Source organism: Pituophis catenifer, unplaced genomic scaffold, assembly GCF_029215685.1.
Source record: "Pituophis catenifer annectens isolate HBS135680 unplaced genomic scaffold, rPitCat1.0.hap2 SCAF_5, whole genome shotgun sequence".
Taxonomy (NCBI): Eukaryota; Metazoa; Chordata; class Lepidosauria; order Squamata; family Colubridae; genus Pituophis; species Pituophis catenifer.
In genome coordinates, this window is record NW_027256885.1 from 7322446 (window position 1) to 7346438 (window position 23993).

Sequence of the window (23993 nt, forward strand, 5' to 3'; positions counted from 1 at the left end):
ATGTACGGGGAGCGGCCCTGCCCCATGGATGGAGAGCGGCCGTCCAGCCTCCAGATGTTCGCCGGGGCGTCCTCCCTGCACGGCGTGAGCCATATCTTCGGCTCCGGCTCGCTTTCCCTGCGCCGGGCGGTGTGGGCGCTGTTCTTCGTGGGCTCGCTGGCCCTGCTGGGGCTGGTGTGCGCCGAGCGAGTGGGCTACTTCTTCACCTTCCCGCGGGTGACCAAAGTGGACGAGGTGGCCGCGGCCAACCTGACCTTCCCGGCCGTCACTTTCTGCAACCTCAACGCCTTCCGCTTCTCCAAGATCACGCGCAACGACCTCTACCACGCGGGGCAGCTGCTGGCCCTGCTGGACGCCCGCGCCGAGGTCCGCGGAGCCCACCTGGCCGACCCGGAGACCCTGGCCGCCCTGCGGGACAAGGCCGACTTTAAGGGGTTCAAGGCGCGCCCCTTCGACATGGCCGAATTCTACAACCGGACGGGCCACGACCTGCGGGAGATGATCTGGCACTGCACCTTTCGGGGGGTCGCCTGCAGTGCCCGCAACTTTACCCTGGTGAGTGGCAGCCGACCTCGAGGGGGATGTGGGGGGGGGCGTGGGGAGGGGCGATGACGGGCGGTGGTAGCCGGGGCTGGAATTTGAGGGGGGGATGCTGAGAACAGCCACCTTGGAGAGAGCCACCTTCCATCTGGGGCGCGTAAGTCGAAGACTGCACGCTTCCACCCCACCTACCCACCCCGTGCGCTGGACTGTCCTTGTAGCCCTCGACATACGACCCCCCCAATTTAGGTAGCTAAGTGAGAGGTTGGAAAGTGTTGATGAATTTTCCCTGCCCCCCCAAAGCCCACCCCGTTGGTGAAGGAAATCCTGGCAATTCAAATTCAAACAGCCACAGGGATGTTAAGTGAAGCGGCCTCCCCCCCCCCGTCTTTGCTGGGGGGGGGAATGACAGGCGATGGTCCCGCGGCTGGAACGGGGAGTCGGGGATCTGTTGAGAAGATCCACCTTGGAGAGAGCTTCGGCCGCCTTCTTCCATCTGTGGACCGCCAAACCCGCGCCGTCCCCCACCTGCCACCCCAATAGGACAACAGGGTGCTGCACAGTTCTTGGGACACCGCTGCGACCATCATAAATAGGAACCAGTGGTCGAGCGTCTGAATTTGGATTCCCCAGGGATGCGGCAAAGGTCGTCAAAAGTGGAAAAAGGATCCCTTGTTTAGGTCCGTCGTGACTTCGGTCGCTAAGCGAGCAGTCGGAAGTCGGGAACCATTTGTATTTGTCTCTGGGCTGCCCAGGGGAGGGTTTGTCTCCAGCGGAGGTGCAGAATTGTGTGGCCAGCTGTGGGCCACCAAGAGCCAGAAATGTGGGGGGGAGGGAATTGGGGTAGGGGGCCTGAAGGAAGATGGGGCGGCCCCCTCCTCCAATTCTGGGATCTTCCTGGAAGGGCCCACCGCTCCCTCCTGTCAGGCCACCTGCGGGAATCTCCCTGGTGGGGAGGGGAGGGAGGAGCCCAGAAACCTCTGTGAGGTCAGCAGGAAGGAGGGGAGGTGGGCCGGAAGCCCCCTCCCCAAAGGAAGAAACCCATTCTCCCTGAGAAGGAGGACGGGACTTGAAAGGGGGGGGTCTGCTTAAGCCTTGGACCCCTGCTTTGCCCAGCCAAGGGTAGAGGCTGGGCCAATCAGGAGAGGGGAGGAGGGGGCCGCAGCAGCCCCCACTGCCCTCGGGCCCCATCAGTGGGTAGAAGACCCTTCATGATTGAGTCCCAAAGGGGGATTCTTCGCTTCCTGCACCCCCAAAATCATTTTCTCCCCAGATTCCAGCCTTCGAGTGGCCAAGGAGCAGCTGACTTGCCAGGCAGGATTTTCGGTCTCCCCTTCAACCCCTGGCCCAGGACTCTGCCCCCCACCTCCACTCCCACCCCAAAGGTTCCTGGGTGGTGGGGTGGGCTGCCTGAAGCCCACCGGCTCAGCCACTTTGGCAGGCCTGTTTTAACCGCTGGGCACTGCATTGGTTCCTTGGTGCTGTCCTGTAAATTTGAGGAGGGGATCCCTCTGTCTGGGATGGGTGCCAAGTCTGATCACGGGGCTGGGAGGGGGTGGAGTTTGGCCTCCTTTTCCAGGCAGGAAACACCCAGGGCCCCCCCACTTCTGGGCACCCGGGTGTGCCACAAAAGGATTTTTGGGGTTTTGCCTTGCCCCCTTGCGTGGGTCTCGGCTCAAATGGGAAAGGGGGCAGATAGCCAAGGCGTGAGCCAAGGGGTGGGGGTGATGTCCCCCTTTGGAAGCTGGGGAATGGGGCAGGGGGCACTTGTAGGGCAGGCTAAGCCCAGATTGTCAATTCAGGGAAGTATCGGGAGGAAAGGGGTCAGAGCTTGGAAGAGGTGTGTGTGGGAAGTCTGGTTCTTGGCTTCTGGGTTCTTGGGACCCCTCCTCTTTGGAAGAGTTGGGGCATCGCCCCCCCCCTCCAAACCCACCATGCTGTTTCTCCGCAGAGCCTCCAGGCTCAGGAACAGTCTACCCCTCTTTAGCAGGGGATGCTTCGTGCACAACTAATAACCTGCCTGCTTCAACCGGGACGTGTCCTGAAGGCCCTCCGGAGACGGCTGGGCACTGCACCTATCATCCCTTGTCAGTGAAGATACTGGACAGCTGGCATTCCTGCAGGCGTAAAACTGGGAGGGGGATCTTTTGGAGCACCTCTTGAGTTCCCAACCCAAGACACTTCCTGGCCTGCTCCCCTCCTCGGAATTGCCCCCGCCCCGCCCCCCACCCTCTTTGGCACCCAGTCCAGGCACTCTTTTTGGGGTTGTCTGTTGCCATGACGATCTTCCCATCTTCCGAGGCAGCTGAGCCGGTTACTATGGCAGCCTCTCGAGCAGGGAAGGGCCTTCCTGCTTCCCCCCCTCCCCCTCTTCCATGGACAAAGTGGTTTTTAATCCTGGGAGGTTTTTAAGAAGAGACAGACACTTGTCTGAAATGGTATATATGATCTCCTGCTCAAGCAGGGGGCTGGACTAGATGACCTCCAAGATCCCTTCCAGGTTCTATTCTGATTCTGGCCCACCAGGGATGGGACGGCCTCCCCTCCACAGCTGCAGCTGCCTTTCCTGAATGTCTTACAGGGTTAGATTGGTCTCTTCTGCTGGGCTGCTCCTTCCAGGTTGCCCCTCCCTCCCTCCTCCCTCCTCCTCCCCCTCCTCCTCTGTCTTCCTTGGCCACAGCTGTGGAGGTTGAAGGCTGCCGGTCCTTTCCTTCTAGCCAGCCATTCACAGTCATCGGTTCCCCCCAGTAACGTCCCACCTGCGCTTCCCTGCCCTGACACTTCACTCCCTTTGCAAAGGCCTCCCTCCATACCTGCCCTGAGGTGAAGCGACTTGGTCTGCCTTCCAAACTCCTCCCCTCGAAATCTGGAGGCTCTCCAGGGACTCAGTGGGACCCCAAGCGAGGTCTCCTGGGCTTTTCCAGCCACTCTCCAGCGCCTCGAGCCCGCTACTCTAGAACAGAAGCGAAGGGCGCCAACACTCTACGCAGAAAACCTTTGGAGGCGTCCTTGTGGCTGGAGAATAACCCTCGCGGATGAACTGTGGCCGGTGGCACCTGAGGTTCCCGGTGCCCTGGTGCCCAGCCACCCCGATTCCAGTGCCGCCTCTTGGCTGGACAGGCTGTCCTGAGAAGGTCCTTGAATTGCATCTGGGTGTGCTCCATCGTCAGAGAGACACCCCTATAGAGTAGTGTTTTTCTCAGCCTTGGCAGTATTTAAGGCAGTGGATTTTATCTCCCAGAATTCCGCACCTGGCTGTGCTAGAAGCTCGTCTGTCTTAAAAGGTGCTGTGGTTCAGAAATGCTGCTCTGGCACAACCTTTCTGGCTTCGTGGGCCGGCAGGGAGAGAAGGGACGGGGCTGTGGGAGCTTCGTGCACGTACGCGGCTCCATTTCTCACGCAAATACATTTGGGTATGTGCCGTCCCCTGCCACTTCTGTGGCCCAGTTCCAAACAGGCTGTGGATTGGGTACTGGGCTGCAGCCCAGGGGTTGTGGACCCCTGCTCTAGCGTATCCTGTACATTCAAATACGAAGCATAACGTAATCCCTCTCCTTGATATATTCTCCAGCGTAGCACGCCGAGCAAAAGGTTGGACAAACTGAGTGATTGTTTACGGCGGAGGCACTGCCAACCCCCCCACCTCCAAAATAAACCTGATGCCATTTTGTCACTTCACACACACCCTTGGGGCTCGGGTGTCAGTCTGGCTGCTTTCTCATCAGTCTGGCAAATCCAGTTCACACCCACAAGGAGTTCTTGGCTGAGGCAAGGCAGGAGCCAGCCGGGTGCTCCGATGCATAGCTGAGAAGTACTTCCTGCTGCAGCATGCAGAATTCCGGGGGGGGGGAGACTCCTTGAGTTCTAATGTGATGCCCTAGCCCAGGAGACTGCAACCTTAAACACTCAAAGAGCCATTTGGACCCGCTTCCCACAGAAAAGAAAACCCCGGAGCCACAAAACCTGGGTGGGCATGGCCAACTCAATGTCACTTACTTCCACCAGTCACATGATCCGCCCCCAGCAACGTCTACCCAGCCAGTCATTAAGGCAGAGAACCGGTTGTTAAAAAACACCAGGAACCACAAAACCCTTTTGACATCTCTCTCTTTCTTTCTCCTCTCTCTCCCCCCTCTCTCTGTATCTCTCTCTGCCGTGGCCACTTCCCCATCCCCCGCCGTCGCCTTTACCTTCTCAGGCCAGGCAAGGAGTGACTGGGAGGTCGGGGCCAGCCAGTGGTGGGATCACTCGACAGGGAGCCACAGCAGAGGGCCCAAAGAGCCACATGCAGCTCCCGAGCCCCAGGTGGCTGACACCCGCCCTAGCTCTGTATCGCCGAGGAAGTCTTAATAAGCTAAATTTTAAATGTTTCGTCTGTTAAACTTGGGAAAAGTTCTCCCCTGTCCAGGAAGAGCTGTAGCTGTGCCAGCACCTTTCCTTGGCAAACAAGACCCGCTCTCTTTCATACAGCACCCTTGTGCCCAGCAGTGTCTGGCATGGATGTGATATGCCCTCCCACTGTGCCTAGGCTGGGAACCGCCAAATATTTCCCTCCTGGCTGCAGTGTGACCCAGGTTGTCTACACCATCCTTTTGCCCAGGCCTTGGTGGAATGCTGCCCCACGACAGGCTGGCGATGGCCCACCCTCTGATTTGCATTTGGGGCAAAGAGAAGCGGGGAGCCCCCGCTGTGGCCGGTCTGGCCATCTCTGGTTTTCCACCCATGGAGTGTTGCCTTCCTGCCATCAGCTGGCGTATCATTCTCCTGGCTTTGCATGGAGGTTATGTGGACCCTGGTTAGCTTCTTTTGGGTGCTGGTGGGAAGGGGTTCTGCTCAATGCCCTGGGCCTCCGGTGCTTTAGGGGGCATCTGGGCAAGGGGGAGGGATGTGTCAGTACTGGCTACGCCAGGGATCTTTCTGCCCCAGGTGGATAACACCGGTTCGGTGTTATGCACCAGTACAGCAAGTACACCATGCTGGATGAAATCTTGGGTGCCTGGCTGCAGTGGGCAGTGCCCATGCCGAGGGTCTCTGTAACTCTCCCGCAGCCATCCTAGAATGTCTTCCTTGTCAAGATCTGTGCATGGTCCCGTCTGCTTGTTCCGATGAGCAGCCCAAATGAGATGGATGCATGGAGAACCGGGGAGCAAGGGGGACTCCTGGCCTAGCAGAACCCCTCTTTCCAGCCCTGGTGGGGCAGAGGAGGTGACTGCTTGGTCAGAAAAGGGGAGCAAGAGTTCTCCCATGGACTTCATCGCACCCCACTCCCTTGAGTTCAACCAGTACTGTACAGTGGTCGCAACTACGCCAGACAGATGCAGGCTTTGAGGGAGGACCAGCTTCCCAGCCAGGGGCTCTATCGGCATCCTTTGGTGTGCTTCGCCGCTTCCCTCCCTAGTTGCTCCCACCTGACAAGGGGGGGGGGGCATGAGCCAGGCCCCTCCCTCCACCAGGACTGGTGTCGCCTGACTCCAGGTTCGACACACGATCCTCTGGGTGCAGCAGAGAGAAGTGACGGCGTCCCAGCAGCACAAAGCAAACCGAGTCAAAGGCGATGGAGGCTCAGGAGGGCGAGGCAGCCCCCAACATCGTGGCTTTTGCTGGCAGGTGTACCTTGCATGGCATCGGCCACGTCTTCTTGGCGGGGCCGCTCACACCACGCTGCATAGCTTGGGGAGTGGCAGTCCTGGCTGCCCTGGGGATCGTCCTGTACCAGGTGGCCGACCGGGTCCAGTATTATGTGGGGTACGACCATGTCACTGCGCTGGACAAAGGAGAGGGCCGGCGGCTCACGTTCCCAGCTGTCTCCTTCTGCAACGTCAACTGTATCCAGAGGTCCCGGCTGACCTCCAACGATCTGCACTGGGTAGGTCGGGAGCTGCTGGGTGTGGAGCTGTCTGACTACCCAGAATACAGCCGAGCCTTGGGCTGGCCTGACCCGGAGGCCGCCCGAGCCTTCCCCAGCAGGAGTTTCAACCTGCGTGAATTCATGGACCAGACCAGCCACGACTTGGAGGACATGCTGCTGGAATGCCGCTTTGGGAACCGGCCCTGTGGCGCCAGGAATTTCAGCACCGTGGGTGCCCCTTGCTTCCACTCCGGGACCACCCCTTGGCTGCAGTGCCACCCCCCCCCCTTGTTCTGGTCTCAGTGCCAGGCGACTGGAGCTGCTGTGCCACCTCTTCAGCCATGGGGAGCCAGCCCCTGGCATGCTGCCAGGACCAAAAGTCCATGACAAGAGTCTGAGAGAGCCCGGGGTCCCTCACGGTCCCCACGGCAGAAAAGGGAGAATTCCTAACTTGGAAAGTCTCCTCCCTTTGGCAGCAGAGATGGGAGGGGCTGGCTGGCTAACCCCCGTGGCCCTGGGCTCTAAACTTTTTTTTTTTTTAATTTTATTTATATGCCGCCCTTCTCCGGAGACTCAGGGCGGCTTACAATGCGTTAAGCAATAACCTTCATACTTTTGTATATTTATACAAAGTCAGCTTATTGCCCCCACAATCTGGGTCCTCATTTTACCTACCTTAGAAAGGATGGAAGGCTGAGTCAACCTTGAGCCTGGTGAGATTCGAACTTACAGTAATTGCAGACAGCTTGATGTTAATAACAGTGCTTTAGTCTGCTGCGCCACCAGGCTCCTTAAACTTGACCCTCGTGTGGGGGAGAGGGGGAGGGAATTGTAGAGCCAGGTGCCCAGAGATTTGATGGAATGGCACAATAGTGAGGAAACATTGGGTGCTCCCCTGGTGCCAATTCCTTTATTGGGAGGGGGCCAGTGCCAAGCACGAAGGGGGCCATGGGAATCTCTGAGCAAAGCCAAGGTTTTTGTTACCTCTTCCTCCTTCTCTGGCTTATCTCCTGAACAAGGGGGCAGCTGCCCCAATGAAATTCAGCACCCCAAATGCTTTCCCAGCCCCCTGTTTCTTTGGATGCCAGGTGAAGGGGGCGCACAAGGGGGTCTTTGGGGGTGCCAAGAGGCGTTGTCGGGGCTGGCTGGTGGGGGCAAGTGCCACTCAGCTTCTTTCTCCCCTTTCTTCCCAAAGGACGCTCAGGTTACAGCCGGGTGCTATGTCAGCCACGCCAGCCAGATTCGCCTTATGGCAAGTTAGCACAATCTGAGCCGGCTGGCAGAGGGACTGATGAGGAGGAGGGGGTTGGCATTTAGTTCAATATCATATCACTGCCTCAATTTGGGGGCTGGTCCATGCACAGGATGGAGGAAGGGGTGGGAAGGAACCCTGAGGCCCTCAAGCTTGGCCCTTCCGCGTCTCCTCGATCTACTGACCCTTGATATTTGAGCTTCAGGGCATGCAGGTGCAACAAAACGGCCACTGGTGAGAAACACCTGGTGCTTTCCCTGAGTCTACTAGCCAGGTGCACCCCACTTCCCTCCCTCCCCACACTAAGTGGGGGTGAAGAAGGGGATCCATCGGTGCCCTAATTCAGGCTTTGTAGCAACTCTGCTGGCGATCTCTGGCTGTGTCTGCAGAAACGAGGAGGCCAGAGTGCCTGACCCCGTGTTATCTCAACGAATAATTGTGCAACCGCCGGGACGTCCTGGGAAGGAATGGCGAGCGGAAGCGAAGTGAACGACTGCGGTGGAATGAAGACTCGGCAAGCAGACAGGGTTCCTCTCTGGACAAGGAGAGTGTTGGGATCGCCCACAAGCACTCCAGACAGTGGCTCTTCACAAGGAGGTTAGAATTCAGTGATCTGTGGTGGGTTTAAAGCTCTGAGAGATGGGAGATCTTTCTGCTCAAAGCTTCTGTCATGCCCACCCCACCCCCATCGGGACATGAATCTACGGAGGAAGACGAGCCGGAACTGGAGCCGACGGAGATGGAGGGGGCGGCTTTGTTGGCTTCGGAGGAAAATGGGGAGGGACAGGCCGAGTCAGACCAGGGCCTTTCAGGATTAGGACGGCTTGTAGGCAGGGAAGAAGGGGGGCAGGATGACCAAGAGAGACTAAGCAATGAACATGAGAGACAGAGCTCAGGCGATGAGCAAGGACCACCCCCTCCTGATCCTCGAGCATGAAGAGAGGAGAGAAGGCGAGAACAGCGCAGGCTGACCCAACTACTTGGGAAGAGAGCAACCCGCCCATCTCCACAAGGCACACCTGGGGACTGAGACTTAAGGAGACACTGTGGGGAGGGGCATTTTTTGGGAACAGATGCTGAATTCCTGGAGTGTTGAGTGACCAATGTTTGAAGTTTCCTGGATTTCCTGCTTTCTTCCTGGTTTCCTGGATTAATTGCCTTGCTGCTTTGCTTCCTGGACTCCTCATCTGGCCCTGCTGGATTTCTTGCTTTGCAGCCGTGGTGCTCACAGCATTGGGCTGGACTACTTACAGCCAGAGGCTGCTGGAGGTGTGTGTGTGTGTGTGTGTGTGTGTGTGTGTGTGTGTGAGTGTGTGATCACTTTGCTCTGGGACTTGCCAGAAATGTGGGAGTGCTTGGAGAAATTTGGAGTAATAAAGGGACGGTTTGAATTGCCAGCTGCCTGTGTTGCCTTCATCACAGCTTCTCGGTTTACGGATGCCGGTTCACATACTTCTCATTTCTAATTTTTTTTTAATTGCTTCTTTACGGCTTGTTCAACGATCAGGAATCTTTGGATCAAGGCAGTGAGTTTCCTTCGAGTCTCCACAAAAGAAGTTTTAAAATGGAAGTTTCAACATTCTTTTGGAAGAAACAGCCAATAAGAGTTTTGATTGGGGAAAATTGCAACATTTGGATGAAGGGTCCAAAATGGATCTGAAATAAGGTTTTGCAAATTTAACCATCACCATCTTTCATCCTCGTCTTCTTTTAACAACCCCCATAATCCCTTGCAGGGTGGGTGGAGTCTGGGCAACTCAATGGAGCTGAGTGCTTATGTCTGTTTTTTGTTTTACAAATACCTGGAACTCATATTTTTAGAATAGTTTGTAATATGTGTGTGTGTGTGTGTGTATCTTGAAAACATAATAGAAGGAGACTTTGAAGGTCGGACATTGGAGGAAATCGGGAATTAAAGGAATTCCATTTTACAATTCTAGGAGACGGACGTCGACGCTGGACTCACAGAATGAAGTAATGCATTTAAACATGGGACATATTGAAGGGTCTTTTTTGAACCCTGGACTAGGAAGTTAATTTTAACCGTGTCAGCCTCTATCGATGGGTGTTTAAAAGAGGTTATAAAAGAGGAACACGTTTCACTTGCTAAGACTGCGTCTGATAAGAAAATAGATTTAAAGATGATTCTCGTACAAGAATCAAAGATGCCATGCTGGGCACACAAAAGAAATCAACGGATGTCTTAATAAATAAAAGGAATATACAAATACAGACTATGATTTAGATAATTTCCCTATATTAGATTTAGGAAAGAGGGTTAAAGCAAGAATTTGGTCTCAGAGGGGACAAGGAAAAAAAACGAAAGAAATCAAGTTTTAGGGAATGATTTGAAGAGAGGAAAGCTCAAGATTGTTAAAAGTAAAAGGAAGGAATATCAAGTCAGCTTATTTGGTCAAAGTTAAGAGATGCTATTATCTCTGGTCACTCCTTTTGCTGATACAAGGAAGGTTTAAGGTTTTGTTTATAGATAAGAGATGAGATATGGAGAGAAAAGATCATTTTTTTGTATTTGCAGATTTGAAGGTGATTAGTTTTTAAAATGATTTATAGTTGTGACAAAGGGGAAGGTCATTTCTTTACGTATTTTGTTCATTTTCTTATTATATTCTTATTTTTTTCTGTTGCATGCTTTCCTGCTCTTCCGATTTTTTTCATTGTTTTAAAATTTGTATTAGGTTTTATCTTTTTTAGTTATACTTTTTAATAAGTGTGTGTGTGTGTGTGTGTGTGTGTGTGTGTGTTTTAAAAAAGGTAAACATTTGTGCAGACTTTGTGGCCGAAACCTGCCCTTGGCAGGGACTTTCTTATCTTTCCTGTCAGGGGCCTGGAGGGCAGCAATTTGGCTTTACTGGGGTGGGGGTGGGGAGTCCTGTAATGGTTTTCACAATTAACAACCATTGATCAAAATTCAGCCGCTTAGCAACTGAGTCACAGTTACGATGGTTGCCGTGTCCCATGTTGTGCGACTTTCCGACAAGCCAAGGCAAGGGGGAAGCCAGGACCGCTTAACCACCATGTGACGAACGGAAGAATGGTGGGGATTCACTTAACGCTGGCGGCAAGGTCGTAAAATGGGGCAGAGCTCACTTAACAACCGTCTCGCTTAGCAATGGAAATGTGGGGCCCAATTGTGCTCGTCAGCTGGGTATTTGAGCTGGGTCAGCTGAGCCTTTGTCCTTGAGGGTTTTCATTGGTTGACTTCAGCCAGAGGGTGGGCCAGTCAGTGGGGAGTGGGCCGGGTGGAGCCGGGGAGGGGGGGTGGAATGCTGAAATAATGCAAAGAAATAACATAGATCGTCTGTCGATACAAGGTCTGTCCAGTGCCCATAGCAGAGGGGCAGTGCTAGCCTGGCACAGGGGGTCCGGCGGGTTCAGAGCTTGGAAAACCAGTGAAAGGAACAAGACCTGTGAGGAGGGGGTAGGAGGGGCACAACCAGGTCCATCGGCTCTCCCCAGGCAGGCGGCCTTGGCTGCAGAGATGCCCGATCTCTCTCTCTCCATTTCTCTCTCTCTCTCCCTCTTTCTCTCTCCATCTCTTTCTCCATCTCTCCCTCCCTCCCTCTTACTTTGCTACTCTCTTGCTCTCCATCTCTCTCTCCATCTTTCTTTCTCTCTATCTCTCTCTTTCTCTCCATCTCTCTTTCTATCTCTCTCTTTCTCTCTATCTCCATGTATCTCTCCCCATCTCTCACTCTCTCTCTCCATCTTTCTCCATCTCTCCCTCTCCCTCTCTCTCTCTCTCTCACACACACACACACACACACACACACACACACAGTGCCAGGACCTCCGGGTCCAGTGCCCTGCTTCCCCCTCCATGGGTCTGTCTCTCTCCCCCTCCCCTCTTCCTCCCCCCTGGCAGAGCTTGACCCGTCTGGGAAAATGCTACACCTTCAACTCCGGCGCCACCGGCTACCAGCTGCTCACCACGGTGAAAGGCGGGACGGGCAATGGCTTGGAACTCATGCTGAACATCCAACAGGATGAGTACCTGCCCGTCTGGGGGGGACACCGGTCAGTGCTCTGCACCCTTCCCTCCCTCCCGAGACCCTCATGCCCCTGTGGGGCCCAGTCCCCCCTCCGAGAACGGCAGCTCGGAGGCTCCTGTTTGCCCATCGAGAGGGGGGAAGAGTTTCATCCGGGGGCGGGCGAGGGCTGGTCTGCCCGTGGGGTGGGGGTCTTCATCACTCAATACACAGCAGTCAGGCAGCTGGGGGGAACAGTGGGCCAGCAGCCCCCTCCCTGGCTCGAGAGGGAAGAAGAGGGTTGCCTGGTTTAGCTCAACAGACAGAAGCACTGTAATTTAACACCAGCTGTCTGCAATTAAAGTAAGATCAAATCTCGCCAGGCTCGGACTTCCGGTTTCTCTGCCTTCGGCGACGGCGGTGCCTTTCGGAGCTCCGCCAGCCCCGCCGCCCATAGAGCCGCTTCGCTACTCAGAAGCGGCTTGAAAGCTTCAAAATCCTAAGGATTGAAGAAGTAGAGATCGCAGGGTACAGGTTGAGCCCCCGTTGTCCCCCAGGGAATTGTTTCTGGGGAGAGAATGGGTGGGGCTCCCTCCCAACCTGCGGAAACTCCGGGCGACGTGGGACGACTTTGCTTTCGCAAAACAAGCCGGCTGCAGGAAACGTAATTTGAAAAGAATCAGCTTTAACAAACAGTGAACCTATCGGAACCCTCAAATTTGGAAACGCAAGTATCAGCGCTTTGTTGATTTTTCAAACTGAGACAAATTTGAGTGAGTGAAAGTGCTTTGAAAAAAAACATGGCGCTTAGCCTTAAAGTTAACGAGCCAATGAGTGTGGATTGGTGAAGTTATTTTGTGCTACAAGTTTTCAAGTTGTTGCAAAGTTGCCTTGTTTGCTATAAGAGAAGCAAGTGGAAAATTTCTCCCTTTCTAATATTGGACTTTGTTTTACTTTAGCTTTTAATTGATCAAATCTGGGGGATTTTTTTAGAAGTCTTTGTGCAGGAGGGAAAGGAAAAGGAACCTCCCTTTTTAGAAAATCCAGACTACGCAGCAGGATGGCTTCAAAGAAGCAGGAAGGGAAGGCAGCAGGGGGGGGATCCCCCACACATAAACAAGAAACGCAGCTTCCCTCTGCACAGCAGTTACAAACCCAGAAAAAAGAATTTGATGTGGGAGATTTAAAACAATTTATTTCTAAAACTTTGGATGATAAATTTCTAAAATCTCAACAGGAGATAGATGATAAACTTCAAAAATCACATCAGGAATTCATGCAGGAAATTAATGAAGTTAAAGATATGGTGAAACAGAATCAAAATAAGGTGACCAAAAAAATATCAGAAGTGGCGTCTGGCCTGGCAGAATTTATTGGGAAAGTTGATTTTAAAGTTGAAGAATTTAAATCAGAAGTTAATGTCAAGATGAAAGACAATGATTATAAAATTGATGAAGTTGATAATAAAATGCAGAGAATTGAAGATGAGATTGTTATGATACAATTTCGGGCGATGGAATTCGCCATACGGCTTCGGGGAATTCGAGAGGAGGAGAGACAGGATTTGAGACAAGTTTGCTCTGAAGCCTTGGCCAAGATTTTACAAGTTAATCCTGATGTGGTATTTCACAAAATAGATAAAATTTACAGAGTGAACTCTTGGGTGGCCAGACAAAGACAACTGCCTAGAGATGTGGTCATATACTTTACAGATAGAGAAATTAGAAATGATATCCTGCAAAAATCTTTTCATACTTCTGTACAAGTGGGGGGTTCACGACTTGAAATCTTTAAAGAGTTACCTCCTAAAATGCTGAAAGCCAGAAAAGAATTTGGTTTTCTTGTTAAGGAATTGAAAAACTTACAGATACCCTTCCGGTGGGATGCACCAGCTGGGATAATTTTTAGATATAAGGGAGAAGGATATCGGTTGAATACCGTGGAGAAGGCACAACATTTTTACACTACTATTCTTAAGGAAAGAACACCATCTCCACGTACATCTACAGTTTTGGAGATTAAAGAGAGTGAAGAGAGGCAATTGCAAGAACAGTCTAAGCAGGAATTAGAAGTAGTGCAAGGTGCAGAAGGAGGTTTTCTGAGTGAGCCCTTGTTTGATCCTTCTCCAATTTTGGATTTGACTCAGTTGACTGAAGTTAAAGATCAACGTATAACTAGAGCTCAATCTAAGCTACTTAAATAAAAGCAACAACAACAACAGGAAAGACAAGACAAGAAGGCAGTTAAGAGTACTGTACAAGAGAGTGGAGCTATGGGAGGAGCGAGATCGAAGCTCTTGGATGAACTTCAAGTATTTTGCTCTGTGCTCCAGAAAGAGGCTGATGACCTTTAAGTGTTTATCTTGGAATGTCAATGGGTTGAATTCAGCACAAAAAAGGAAGAAACTATTTACATATTTGAAACAATTTAATAATGATATAATATGTTTACAAGAAACGCATATCACAACTCAAGATCAAAAATACTTGATAAATTCAAAACTAGGAGCACACTTTATATCTTCAACTTCGCAGAAAAAGAATGGTGTGGTTATTTATGTAAATAAAAAGTTAACAGCTAAAGTTATAGAAGCAGATCAAGATGGTAGGTTTGTAGCAATTGAATTGCTTACAGCAAATGGCCAAATTCTTTTGATTGGAATTTATGCTCCCAATCAACAACAGGACTATTTTTATAAGATGTTACATACTAAAATATTGCAATGGGACTATAGATCTATTTTAATTATGGGAGACTGGAACGGAGTAATTGATTCTAAATTAGATAAAAAGAGTTTGGCAAAGTCTAGAATTAGGCTACCACAGACTTTTTTTTGATATGAAAGAAGATATGGAACTAAAAGATGTTTGGAGAATACATAACCCAAATGAATTGGACTACACTTTCTTTTCTGATAGACATAGATCCTTTTCTAGGATTGATTTTATCCTGTTGTCAAATGATCTACTTGTTAAGACAAAAAGAACAAAGATTTTTCCAAGAACTTTGACTGACCACAGCCCTGTATGGATTGAAATTGAGATGGATAAGGCTGAGAGACGTTCTTGGAGATTAAATGAGAACTTGTTTAGATATGAAAAAAATACAATAGAACTTAAAAAGCATTTGAAAGAATTTTTTGAAATAAATTTGAATAAAGGTACCCCAATTGAAATTGTTTGGGACGCAAGTAAAGCTTATATGAGAGGGGTACTTATCTATATGAACTCTAAACATAGACTGTTCCGACAAAAGAAAAGATCTGAATTGGAAACGGAAATAAAGAATAAAGAACAGTTACTTATTAAAAACCCAACAGATGAAAGAATACGAAGTGCTATAAAACTTTTGAAAGACCAATTTCAAATGCTTATGGCGGAACAAGTTGCAACAAACTTACAATATGCGAAGCATAATACATTTTGCAACGCTAATAAACCGGGCAGATGGCTGGCTTACACATTGAGGAAAAAACAAAGTATACGGACTATTGATAGTATTGAAACTGGAGGGAAAGAAATTTTTCAACAAAAATTAATTAAAGAAGCTTTTGTGGACTATTATACCAAATTATATGCCAAAGAGGAGGTGCAGAATGGACTTATAGAAAAATATTTAAATGATAAGAGAGTTACAAAAATTACTGATCAACAAAAGGAAAGAATGAATTATCAGCACAGGAGGGAATTAACAGAGGAGGAGATAACAGTAGCAATTAAACAGTTAAAAACAGCTAAAGGTCCTGGCACGGATGGTTTGACTGCAGTGTATTACAAAACTTTACAAGCTGAAATGGTGGGACAACTTAGAGATTTATTTTGCAATATTCAACAAGGGGGTAAAATACCCCCATCATGGACAACTGCCTATATATCGTTGATACCAAAAGAACAAGTTGGTCCTAAAAAACCAGAGAATTATAGACCAATATCTCTTTTGAATACAGACTATAAAATTTATGCGAAAGTATTAGCCAACAGGTTGATGCCAGTAATTCAAAAGGTGATTCATGAGGATCAAGCGGGATTTATTGAGGGCAGATATATGAAGGATAATGTAAGGCAAGTAATAGATTTATTGGAATATCTTGATAAGAATAAACAGATTCCTGCAGTGCTGGTTTTTTTGGATGCAGAGAAGGCCTTTGATAGAGTGGATTGGAATTTTCTACTAAAGACTTTAAAAAAGATGGACTTTGGGGACCGATTTATACAGGCGATTTCAGCAGTTTATCAAGAGCAAAAGGCACAGATTATTATTAATGGAAGTTTGACGACAGAGTTTAAAATTGAAAAAGGAACAAGACAGGGATGTCCGTTGTCCCCACTTTTATTTATTTTAACATTGGAAGTCTTGTTAAATACAATACGGGACTCTAAAATTTTGAAAGGCATAATGATAAGGCAAGAGGATTATAGAATAAAGGCATTTGCAGATGATCTGGTTGTTACCCTATCACAACCTATGGAATCAACAATCTTGATGAAGGAAATTATACAAGATTATGGTAGAGTTTCGGGTTTTAGACTGAATTCAAAAAAGACTAAAATGATAGTTAAAAATATGACACAAGATCGTAAACATGAGCTTGAAAGGAGGGCAGGTTTTGAAATTGTACCTAAGGTAAAATATCTTGGAATTCAGGTTGCAGAATCAAACATGAAATTGTTTCAAAATAATTATGAGGTGTTGTGGCGAGAGGTTCAGAAAGACATGGAGACTTGGAAAAAGCTGCAACTGTCTCTACTTGGAAGAATAGCAGCAGTTAAGATGAACATTTTGCCAAGATTTCTGTTTTTGTTTCAAATGATTCCGGTGCTTAAAAGTGATAAACAACTGAAAGTTTGGCAGTCTGGTGTGAATAAGTTTGTCTGGAACGAGAAGAAGCCAAGAGTGAAATTGAAAATTATGCAAGATGTTCCAGAAAGAGGAGGTCTTAAACTCCCAAACCTAGTTATATTATGATGCAGCAGCTTTAACTTTAACAAGTGATTGGTTTGGAAATAAAAAGACTGGAATATTGAATGCAGAAAGTTTTGATCTTGAATTTTGATGGCATGCTTATTTATTTTATGACGACAAAGTAGATAAAGTATTTAAAAGTCATATACTTAGAGACTCTTTGATGAGAGTTTGGAAGAAGCACCGACTCAAATGGGATTATAAAATACCGCTATGGTTGGATCTTGGTCATACTTTGTGGAATACAAATATAATGTCACTCGGGGGGGTTTTATATAAAGAGGTTCTTTTTACAGATGCGGGCAGATGGCAGCTGAAGACATTACAGACACTGTTGGATGAAGGGTTTAATTTAACTTGGTTACAATATAATCAACTACAATTGAGATGGAAAGAGGACCAAAAAACTGGCATTATGTTGCATGAGGAAGAATTGGTTAGACATATAAGAGAGAAAGGACCAATGCATATTAAAAGGCTTTATAATGTTTTGTTAGAAAGAGATTCAGAAACGGAATTAGTTAAAGATTGTATGATCAAGTGGGCACAGAATTTTGAAGAACCAGTGATGCTGGAAACTTGGGAAAAAATTTGGGTCCAGAATGTTAAATTTACACAGTCGCAAAATCTGAGAGAAAATTTTTATAAAATGTTTTATAGATGGCATTTAGATCCTAAAAAGTTGTCATGTATGTACCCTAATGTTCAGCCAAAATGTTGGAGATGTGAATGTTTAGATGCTACGTATTATCATGTTTGGTGGACCTGCAGGAAGGTTAAGGCTTTTTGGATAAAAATTTGGTGGGTCATGCAGAATGTCTTGAGGAAAAAAATTCAATTTTCTCCACAACTGTTTTTATTGGGTATAGTTAAGGGTTTTACATTGGGTGAAACAAAATTGATATTGTATATGATAACAGCAGCAAGATTGTTGATAGGTAAATATTGGAAGAATGAAGCTTTGCCTACTATCGAGGAATGGATATTGAAGATGGCTAGTTTCGCAGAGATGGCGAAGATTTCAGCATATTTAAAAGACTGTTCACAAGAGACTTATGACTGGGAATGGAAAAGCTGGATAGAATATGTCCAGAACAAATACCAAACTAGAAAGTATCAAATAGCTTTTATTTGAAAATAATGTATTAGAAATATTTTAATGTAAAGAGATAAAGAGGAAAAATTATACAGGGGGAGGGATGGGTTCAAGCTTATATATCAGTGTTATTAGTTATGAATACATAATAGGGAAGTCTGGGGGGGGGAAGGTTAGGGAGGGTTAGGGAGGATGGGAAGTTTGGGGAGGGAGGTGGGGGGGGTGAAAAAAGGGGTGAAAATGTAATTGTAAAACTTTTGCAATAAAAAAAAAAAAAAAAATCTCGCCAGGCTCAAGGTTGACTCAGCCTTCCATCCTTTCTAAGGTAGGTAAATTGAGGACCCAGTTTGTGGGGGCAATAAGCTGACTTTGTATAAAATATACAAAAGTATGAAGGCTATTGCTTAACGCACTGTAAGCTGCCCTGAGTCTCCGGAGAAGGGCGGCATATAAATAAATAAATAAAAAAAAAAGCATCCGTAGCCGGGGCCAAACGGTACCCAGTATGGGAACCTTCTCCGAGCAGGGCCCAGGTGCCCCTGTGGCAATGGGAAAGGGTCTCCCCCTTGACCAAAGAGAGACCCCACTCCTCTCCATGCCTTGTGGCAGACGAGACCTCCTACGAAGCTGGCGTGAAGGTGCAAATCCCACAGCCACTATGGATGCAAACCACTATGAAAATAGATTTTTAAAGATGCTACACTGGCTGGACGCTTAACGGAAACCAGCGGAGAGCGAAGAAGACACATGCCAGCAGTTTGGGGAGTGGCATCAAGCTGGCCATGCCCACCCAATCGGCCCCGCCACGCCTGGCCCACCAAGGTCAGCTGCAGCCCTGATGCGGCCCTCAATGAAATTGAGTTTGACACCCCTGCTATATCGGCTTTAGGAAAGAGGCTTGCGACAGCATTGCAACATGTTGTGAGACGGGATGAGGAAGAAAAAGGAACCGAAATCAGGTTTTAGGGCGTTCTTTGAAGACAGGAAAGAACAAGATTGTGCAGAGTCAAAGGAAGGAATATAAAGTCAGCTTCTTTGGTCAAGGTTAAAAGCGAGATGCTGTTCTCTCTCGGTGCCTTGTAGATGAGACCTCCTATGAAGCCGGCGTGAAGGTGCAAATCCACAGCCAGAGCGAGCCGCCTGCCATCGACCAGCTGGGCTTCGGAGTAGCCCCCGGTTTCCAGACTTTCATGGCCTGCCAGGTGCAGAGGGTAGGCCACAGAGGGACATGGGGGTGGTGGGAATGCATCCCCTTCCTGTCCTCCCCATCCCCCGGGGACCCCGGGCTGATCCCTCGCCCTGCCTTTTCCCACAGCTCTTCTACCTGCCGGCCCCCTGGGGGGACTGCCAGGCCAACCCCACCGAGTCAACGTTCTTCCCCAACTACAGCACCGCCTCATGCCGGATCAATTGCGAGACGCGGTACCTGGCGGAAAATTGCAACTGTCGTATGGTGCATATGCCAGGTCAGGGCGGGGCAGGGGGAGTGGGGTTGGGGGGTGGGGGCTGAGACGAGCCCCTTCTCTGGGCCGAATCAGAATCGAACTGGAAGGGACCTCGGAAGTCTTCTAGTCCAACACTCTGCTCAAGCGGAAGATGCTTAGAGAATCATAGAATAAGGGAAGGGACCTTGGAGGTCATCTAGCCTAGCTGCCTGCTCGAGCGAGGAGTTTAAGCAACCGAGGATTGTCTTAGCTTGTTCGACCACTGCCGCGCATGGCTTGCTCAGGTTTCTAGGATCGACAATTTGGACTCTGACGTCCACTGATCTTTGGTTTCCACCCAAAAACAGGTAATGCCAATGTCTGCAGTCCGGAGCAGTACAAGGAATGTGCGGATCCTGCCCTGGGTGAGCCAGGACCCTCCCGGGATCCGGGATTTGTGGGGAGGACACTTGTGAGCAACTCCGCCCCTTCTCCCCCCCTTTTCTCCAGACTTCCTGGTGGAGAACGACAACAGCTTCTGCTCCTGCCAGACGCCCTGTGAGATGGTGCGCTACAGCAAGGAGCTCTCTGTGGTCAAGATTCCCAGCAAGGCCTCTGCCAAATATCTGGCCAAAAAGTACAATCGGAGTGAGCAATACATCATGTGAGCAGCCCCTGTCCTGCGTGCCATGGGCCCCATGCGAGCACAGGAGAGACCCAGCCCTGCACGGGCTCCACATGCACATCACTCTGGCTGCTGTCCTGCTGTGGGGGGGGGGGAGAAGCCTACAGCAGGGGTCGACAACCCCTGGCCTTCAGCCCAGTACTGGGCCATGAACCATTTGGAACCGGGCTGCAGAAGTGGCGGGCAAGTATGTGCACCTACGCATCCTCACTTACACGAGCACCGGGTGAGTGCCTGTGCGGGTTTGCTGCTCACACAAATGCAGCTGCACACTTGTGCCTGCTGCTTGTGGGAACTTGTCCCTCTCCCCCCCCCCCATGCCAGTCCACAAAGGACTCCAGTAGATAAGGGCGACCTTGAAGGGATCCCAGGTGTGCCCACTGCCCACTCTCTTGGCCAAAGCCATGGGTGACCTTCAGCCTCTGGTCACCAGGGAGAACCTGCTGGTGCTGGACATCTTCTTTGAAGCCCTGAATTACGAGACCATTGAGCAGAAGAAGGCCTACGAGGTGGCCAGCCTGCTGGGTAAGTGGCTGAGGACCGGGGAACTGGGGAGTGGGGGAGAGAAGGAGGGCCGCCACCATCTGGCTTTTGGGTCAGGGGGGGATCTTCGACCTGCCGCTGCTTGGGAAGGACAACAGACCCCTCTGGGCTGCACAATGGGACCATCTAGGCAGAAGCATGGATGGATGGATGGATGGATGGATGGATATAGACAGGCAGGCAGACAGACAGACAGGCAGGCAGACAGACAGATTTACAGGGTTGGATGGATGGATGGATATATATATAGAGAGAGAGAGAAAGAAAGAGAGATCTATAGGGATGGCTGGATGGATGGATGGACGGACGGACGGATGGACAGATAGATAGATGATAGATGAGAGGAATAGATGAGAGATGGATACAGATATGGATGGACGGACAGATATATATATATATATATATAGAGAGAGAGAGAGAAAAAGAAAGAGAGAGATCTATAGGGATGGATGGATGGATTGACAGATGGACAGACGGACGGACGGAGACAGACAGATGAGAGGAATAGATGAGAGATGGATACAGATATGGATGGATGGACGGACGGATGGATGGATGGATGGATGGATGGATGGATGGAGGATCTTCGGGGCAGACTAAGGAAGCCGTCTGTGGATCCAGTGCGGTCCCACCACAAGGGCGTGACAGAATGGCCAGTTCATCCATCTGGTCCCAGAGTGTAGCTGTCAAACCGCTTGCACGCCAGCCCAGTTGTGGGTGGGATTACGTGTGGTAAACACAGCCCCCACCTCCCATTTCTTTGTCGTCTCTGGAAAGTGTGGCTGACTCAGGCCCATCCTGTGGCCCTTTCCCCCCACCTCCCGCGCTGGGCCCTTGGGGAGGGGGAACCACCAAGGTTAGCTGGCTGATCTTGAAAAGCTACATCACTTCCTGCACGGCACAATTGGTAGGCTTTCAAAGGGGCCCTTTGGTTAAGGGCTGAACCCCGAATTCCCATGGAAAAGTAGAAGTATGATGGTTGCGGGAGACCCCCATGGCCCTCCCCCCCCGGGCAGGTTTTGGATCCGGGCTCACTAGAGGTCCCTCCTGCCCCCTGCCACTTCCCCTGTCCTCCGCGGCTGTCTGCTGCGCTTGCATGCCAGGGGACAAGCCCCCGACCCGCCTTAGTCAGAATACAGGAATGACCTTCGCCTTAAATTTCCTGGGGAAGCTGAATCGGGGGTGGGGGTGGGCATCCCGCCTCAAAGAGAACAGCTCCCTCAAACCAGAGCAGCAAACCAGATACAATACGACAGAAGCACTGATGGTGTTCCCTAGTGGGGGTCATGAGACACCTGCAAAGAAACAAAGGCCAGAGAGCACACAGGACCCCACAATCCTCCTCCTCTTCCTTCTTGCCTCCTCTTCCTCTTCCTCCTCTCCGCAACCCCCTCCCTTCTAGCACTGATAATATTACCTCATTGGGTCATGAAACGTCTCCAAGGAAACCACCAAGACTCAACCCAATCTCAGCTTTCCAAGGCTGGCCAATGATGTTTGTGGACCCCCTAACCCTAATCCCCCCAGCAACCTCTGCCAAGGGGAGGGGAGCGGGCTGCTTTCACCCAGCAAAACTCCGCGACCCTTAAGCTCCAATGTAGCAATGGAGTGATACTCTCTGCCCCAGGGCAGCCTGGGGAAATTGACATCTGGGGCTCTGCGTCCATTACGTCCTGGGTTTGAGAGCGGCGCATGAATTGGGAGCCGTGGTGGCGCAGCAGTTAGAAAGCAGAATGGCAGGCAAACTGCCCACTTGCCAGGAGTTCGATCCTCGCCGCATCAAAGGTTGACTCGGCCTTCCATCCTGCCGAGGTCGGCGAGACGAGGCCTCAGATGGTTGAGGGTAAGATGCTGACTGCGTAAGCTGCTGAGAGAGGGCCACAAAGCATCGTGAAGCGGTATATAAGGGCTTAGAGTGCTATGAAACGGGGGCCCGTTGGCAGGCAGGCAATTCCAGGAGCCCAGGAAGCTCTGACTGTGCCCACTTTGCCTTTCCAGGAGACATTGGGGGCCAAATGGGCTTGTTCATTGGTGCCAGCCTGCTCACCATCCTGGAGATCTTCGATTACCTGTATGAGGTGAGTGGCACCTGCGGGGGGGGGAGGAGTCGCTTGACGTAACTTCTTCGGGCAGGGACAGAGGATTCCCCAACTCCCCCACTGAAGCAGATGGTGGCAGGGCAGGACCAGGCTGGGGATGCCAGATGGAGGTGCCAAGCGCCCTCTTGTTCTGCCCTTCTTCTTTCTGCCCACCCGGCTGGAAAACCACCGGCACCCTGCCACCCTGAGCCTGGCACCCTCTCTCTCTCTCCACCTTCCCTCGACTGCTATGCCAGCCCTTCTCCTCTTACGGGCAGGTGCTCCGGGACAAACTCTCCAGCTATTACCAGGGCAGGAAGAAAGCCCACCACAGCAACGGCGACAACCTGGTAGGGACCCCCTGCTCTGGCCACAGCGACCCACCGGCCTCCCTCCCCATCCAGGAAGCAGAAACCCCCCCTCCCTCCAAATGGGCACTTCTGAAAACCAGCTTGGGACACAATTGGGCAGGGTCCTTTGGGGTCCCGGCAGCAACAGGGAAGTTTGGAGGGGGGGCTGTCTTGTCTGTGGGGTTCTTCCTGGGACACCCTCAACGCCCCCTCCCCGCTTTTCAACGCCGGCGCCCACCTGCCAGGGGTCTCGCCTCATTGCCGTTTCTCCGTCCCTGCCCCCTTTCTCTCACCCCCTCCCCTGCTTTCACCCAATCGCTGCCCCCCCCAACCCCGCTTCCATTTGGCATCTCATCTGCGCCAGGAGTACATGGATCTCCCCTGCGGCCAGCTGCCCCCTCCACCCAGGTAGCGGTCTGCTCCCACCCACCCATTCACGTGTCTCGGGTGGGCTCCCTCCCTCCTCATCCTCAGCTTCGGACCGAACGCCCCGGAGGGAAAGTGGGAGGTGGGAAACGGTGGGCCGAAGCCGGGGAGAGTGGCACGACACCCACCCAACGCCCCACTTTCTCCCCTCCCTGCAGAGTGCCTGCCATCCGCTGCACGGCCACTCGGACAGCTTCGTGGGATACCCCACGAGTGGGCTTCCTCGTCACGCCACTCTAGGCAGCTTCGAGGAGTTCACCTGCTGAAGAGAGACCCCTGCCCCTCCCACAAGGACGGACAGACCCCTGGCCGGCTCCAGGACAGATGCCTGCGGGGGGCAGGATGCCCCACTGGGGACCTTCGCGCTCTGAGTGGAACCCGTCCAGCGCTCATCCATCGGTGCCACGGGAGAGAAGGCATGGCTGCGGGGCTCCACCCCAAAATCTATGTCTCCGTCATTAAAGGACCTCCTTGGGAACAACGTGGTTGTCCAACTTTTTGGAGGGTGGGAGAAATGGGGGGTTTCCTCTAGGAACAGAGGAGCGTGGGAAGCTAACGGGTGGGACAGGGGTGAAATCCAGCAGGTTCTGACAGGTTCTGTAGAACCGGTAGCGGAAATTTTGAGCCGTTCGGAGAACTGGCAAATACCACCTCTGGCTGGCCCCACAGTAGGGAGGGAATGGAGATTTTGCAGTATCGTTCCCCTGCCATGCCCAAGCCACGCCCACAGAACCGGTAGTAAAAGAAATTGGTTTTCACCACTGCGGTGGGGGAATCCTTGCCTTCCCACCCCTTGGTGGGCG

General features: G+C 51.0%; 1 protein-coding gene across 1 annotated transcript; it reads left to right on the forward strand.

Annotated features, from left to right (window-relative positions):
- On the forward strand, nt 1-23607 carry ASIC3 (acid sensing ion channel subunit 3). The gene is made up of 11 exons (XM_070944411.1): nt 1-555; nt 11524-11679; nt 18773-18895; nt 19000-19150; nt 19477-19533; nt 19619-19772; nt 20227-20318; nt 22335-22414; nt 22672-22764; nt 23129-23172; nt 23349-23607. Exons 1-11 carry the CDS (start codon nt 1-3, stop codon nt 23428-23430), a joined length of 1587 nt encoding a protein of 528 aa, XP_070800512.1. The 3' UTR covers nt 23431-23607.
- The last annotated feature ends 386 nt before the right edge of the window (nt 23608-23993 follow it).

Coding starts and splice junctions, on each gene's coding strand:
- ASIC3 (XM_070944411.1), top strand. CDS start 1: ATGTACGGGGAGCGGCCCTGCCCCATGGATGGAGAGCGGCCGTCCAGC. Junction 19,534..19,618: donor ATGTGCGGATCCTGCCCTGG/GTGAGCCAGGAC, acceptor CCTTTTCTCCAG/ACTTCCTGGTGGAGAACGAC. Junction 19,773..20,226: donor CGGAGTGAGCAATACATCAT/GTGAGCAGCCCC, acceptor TCTGGTCACCAG/GGAGAACCTGCTGGTGCTGG.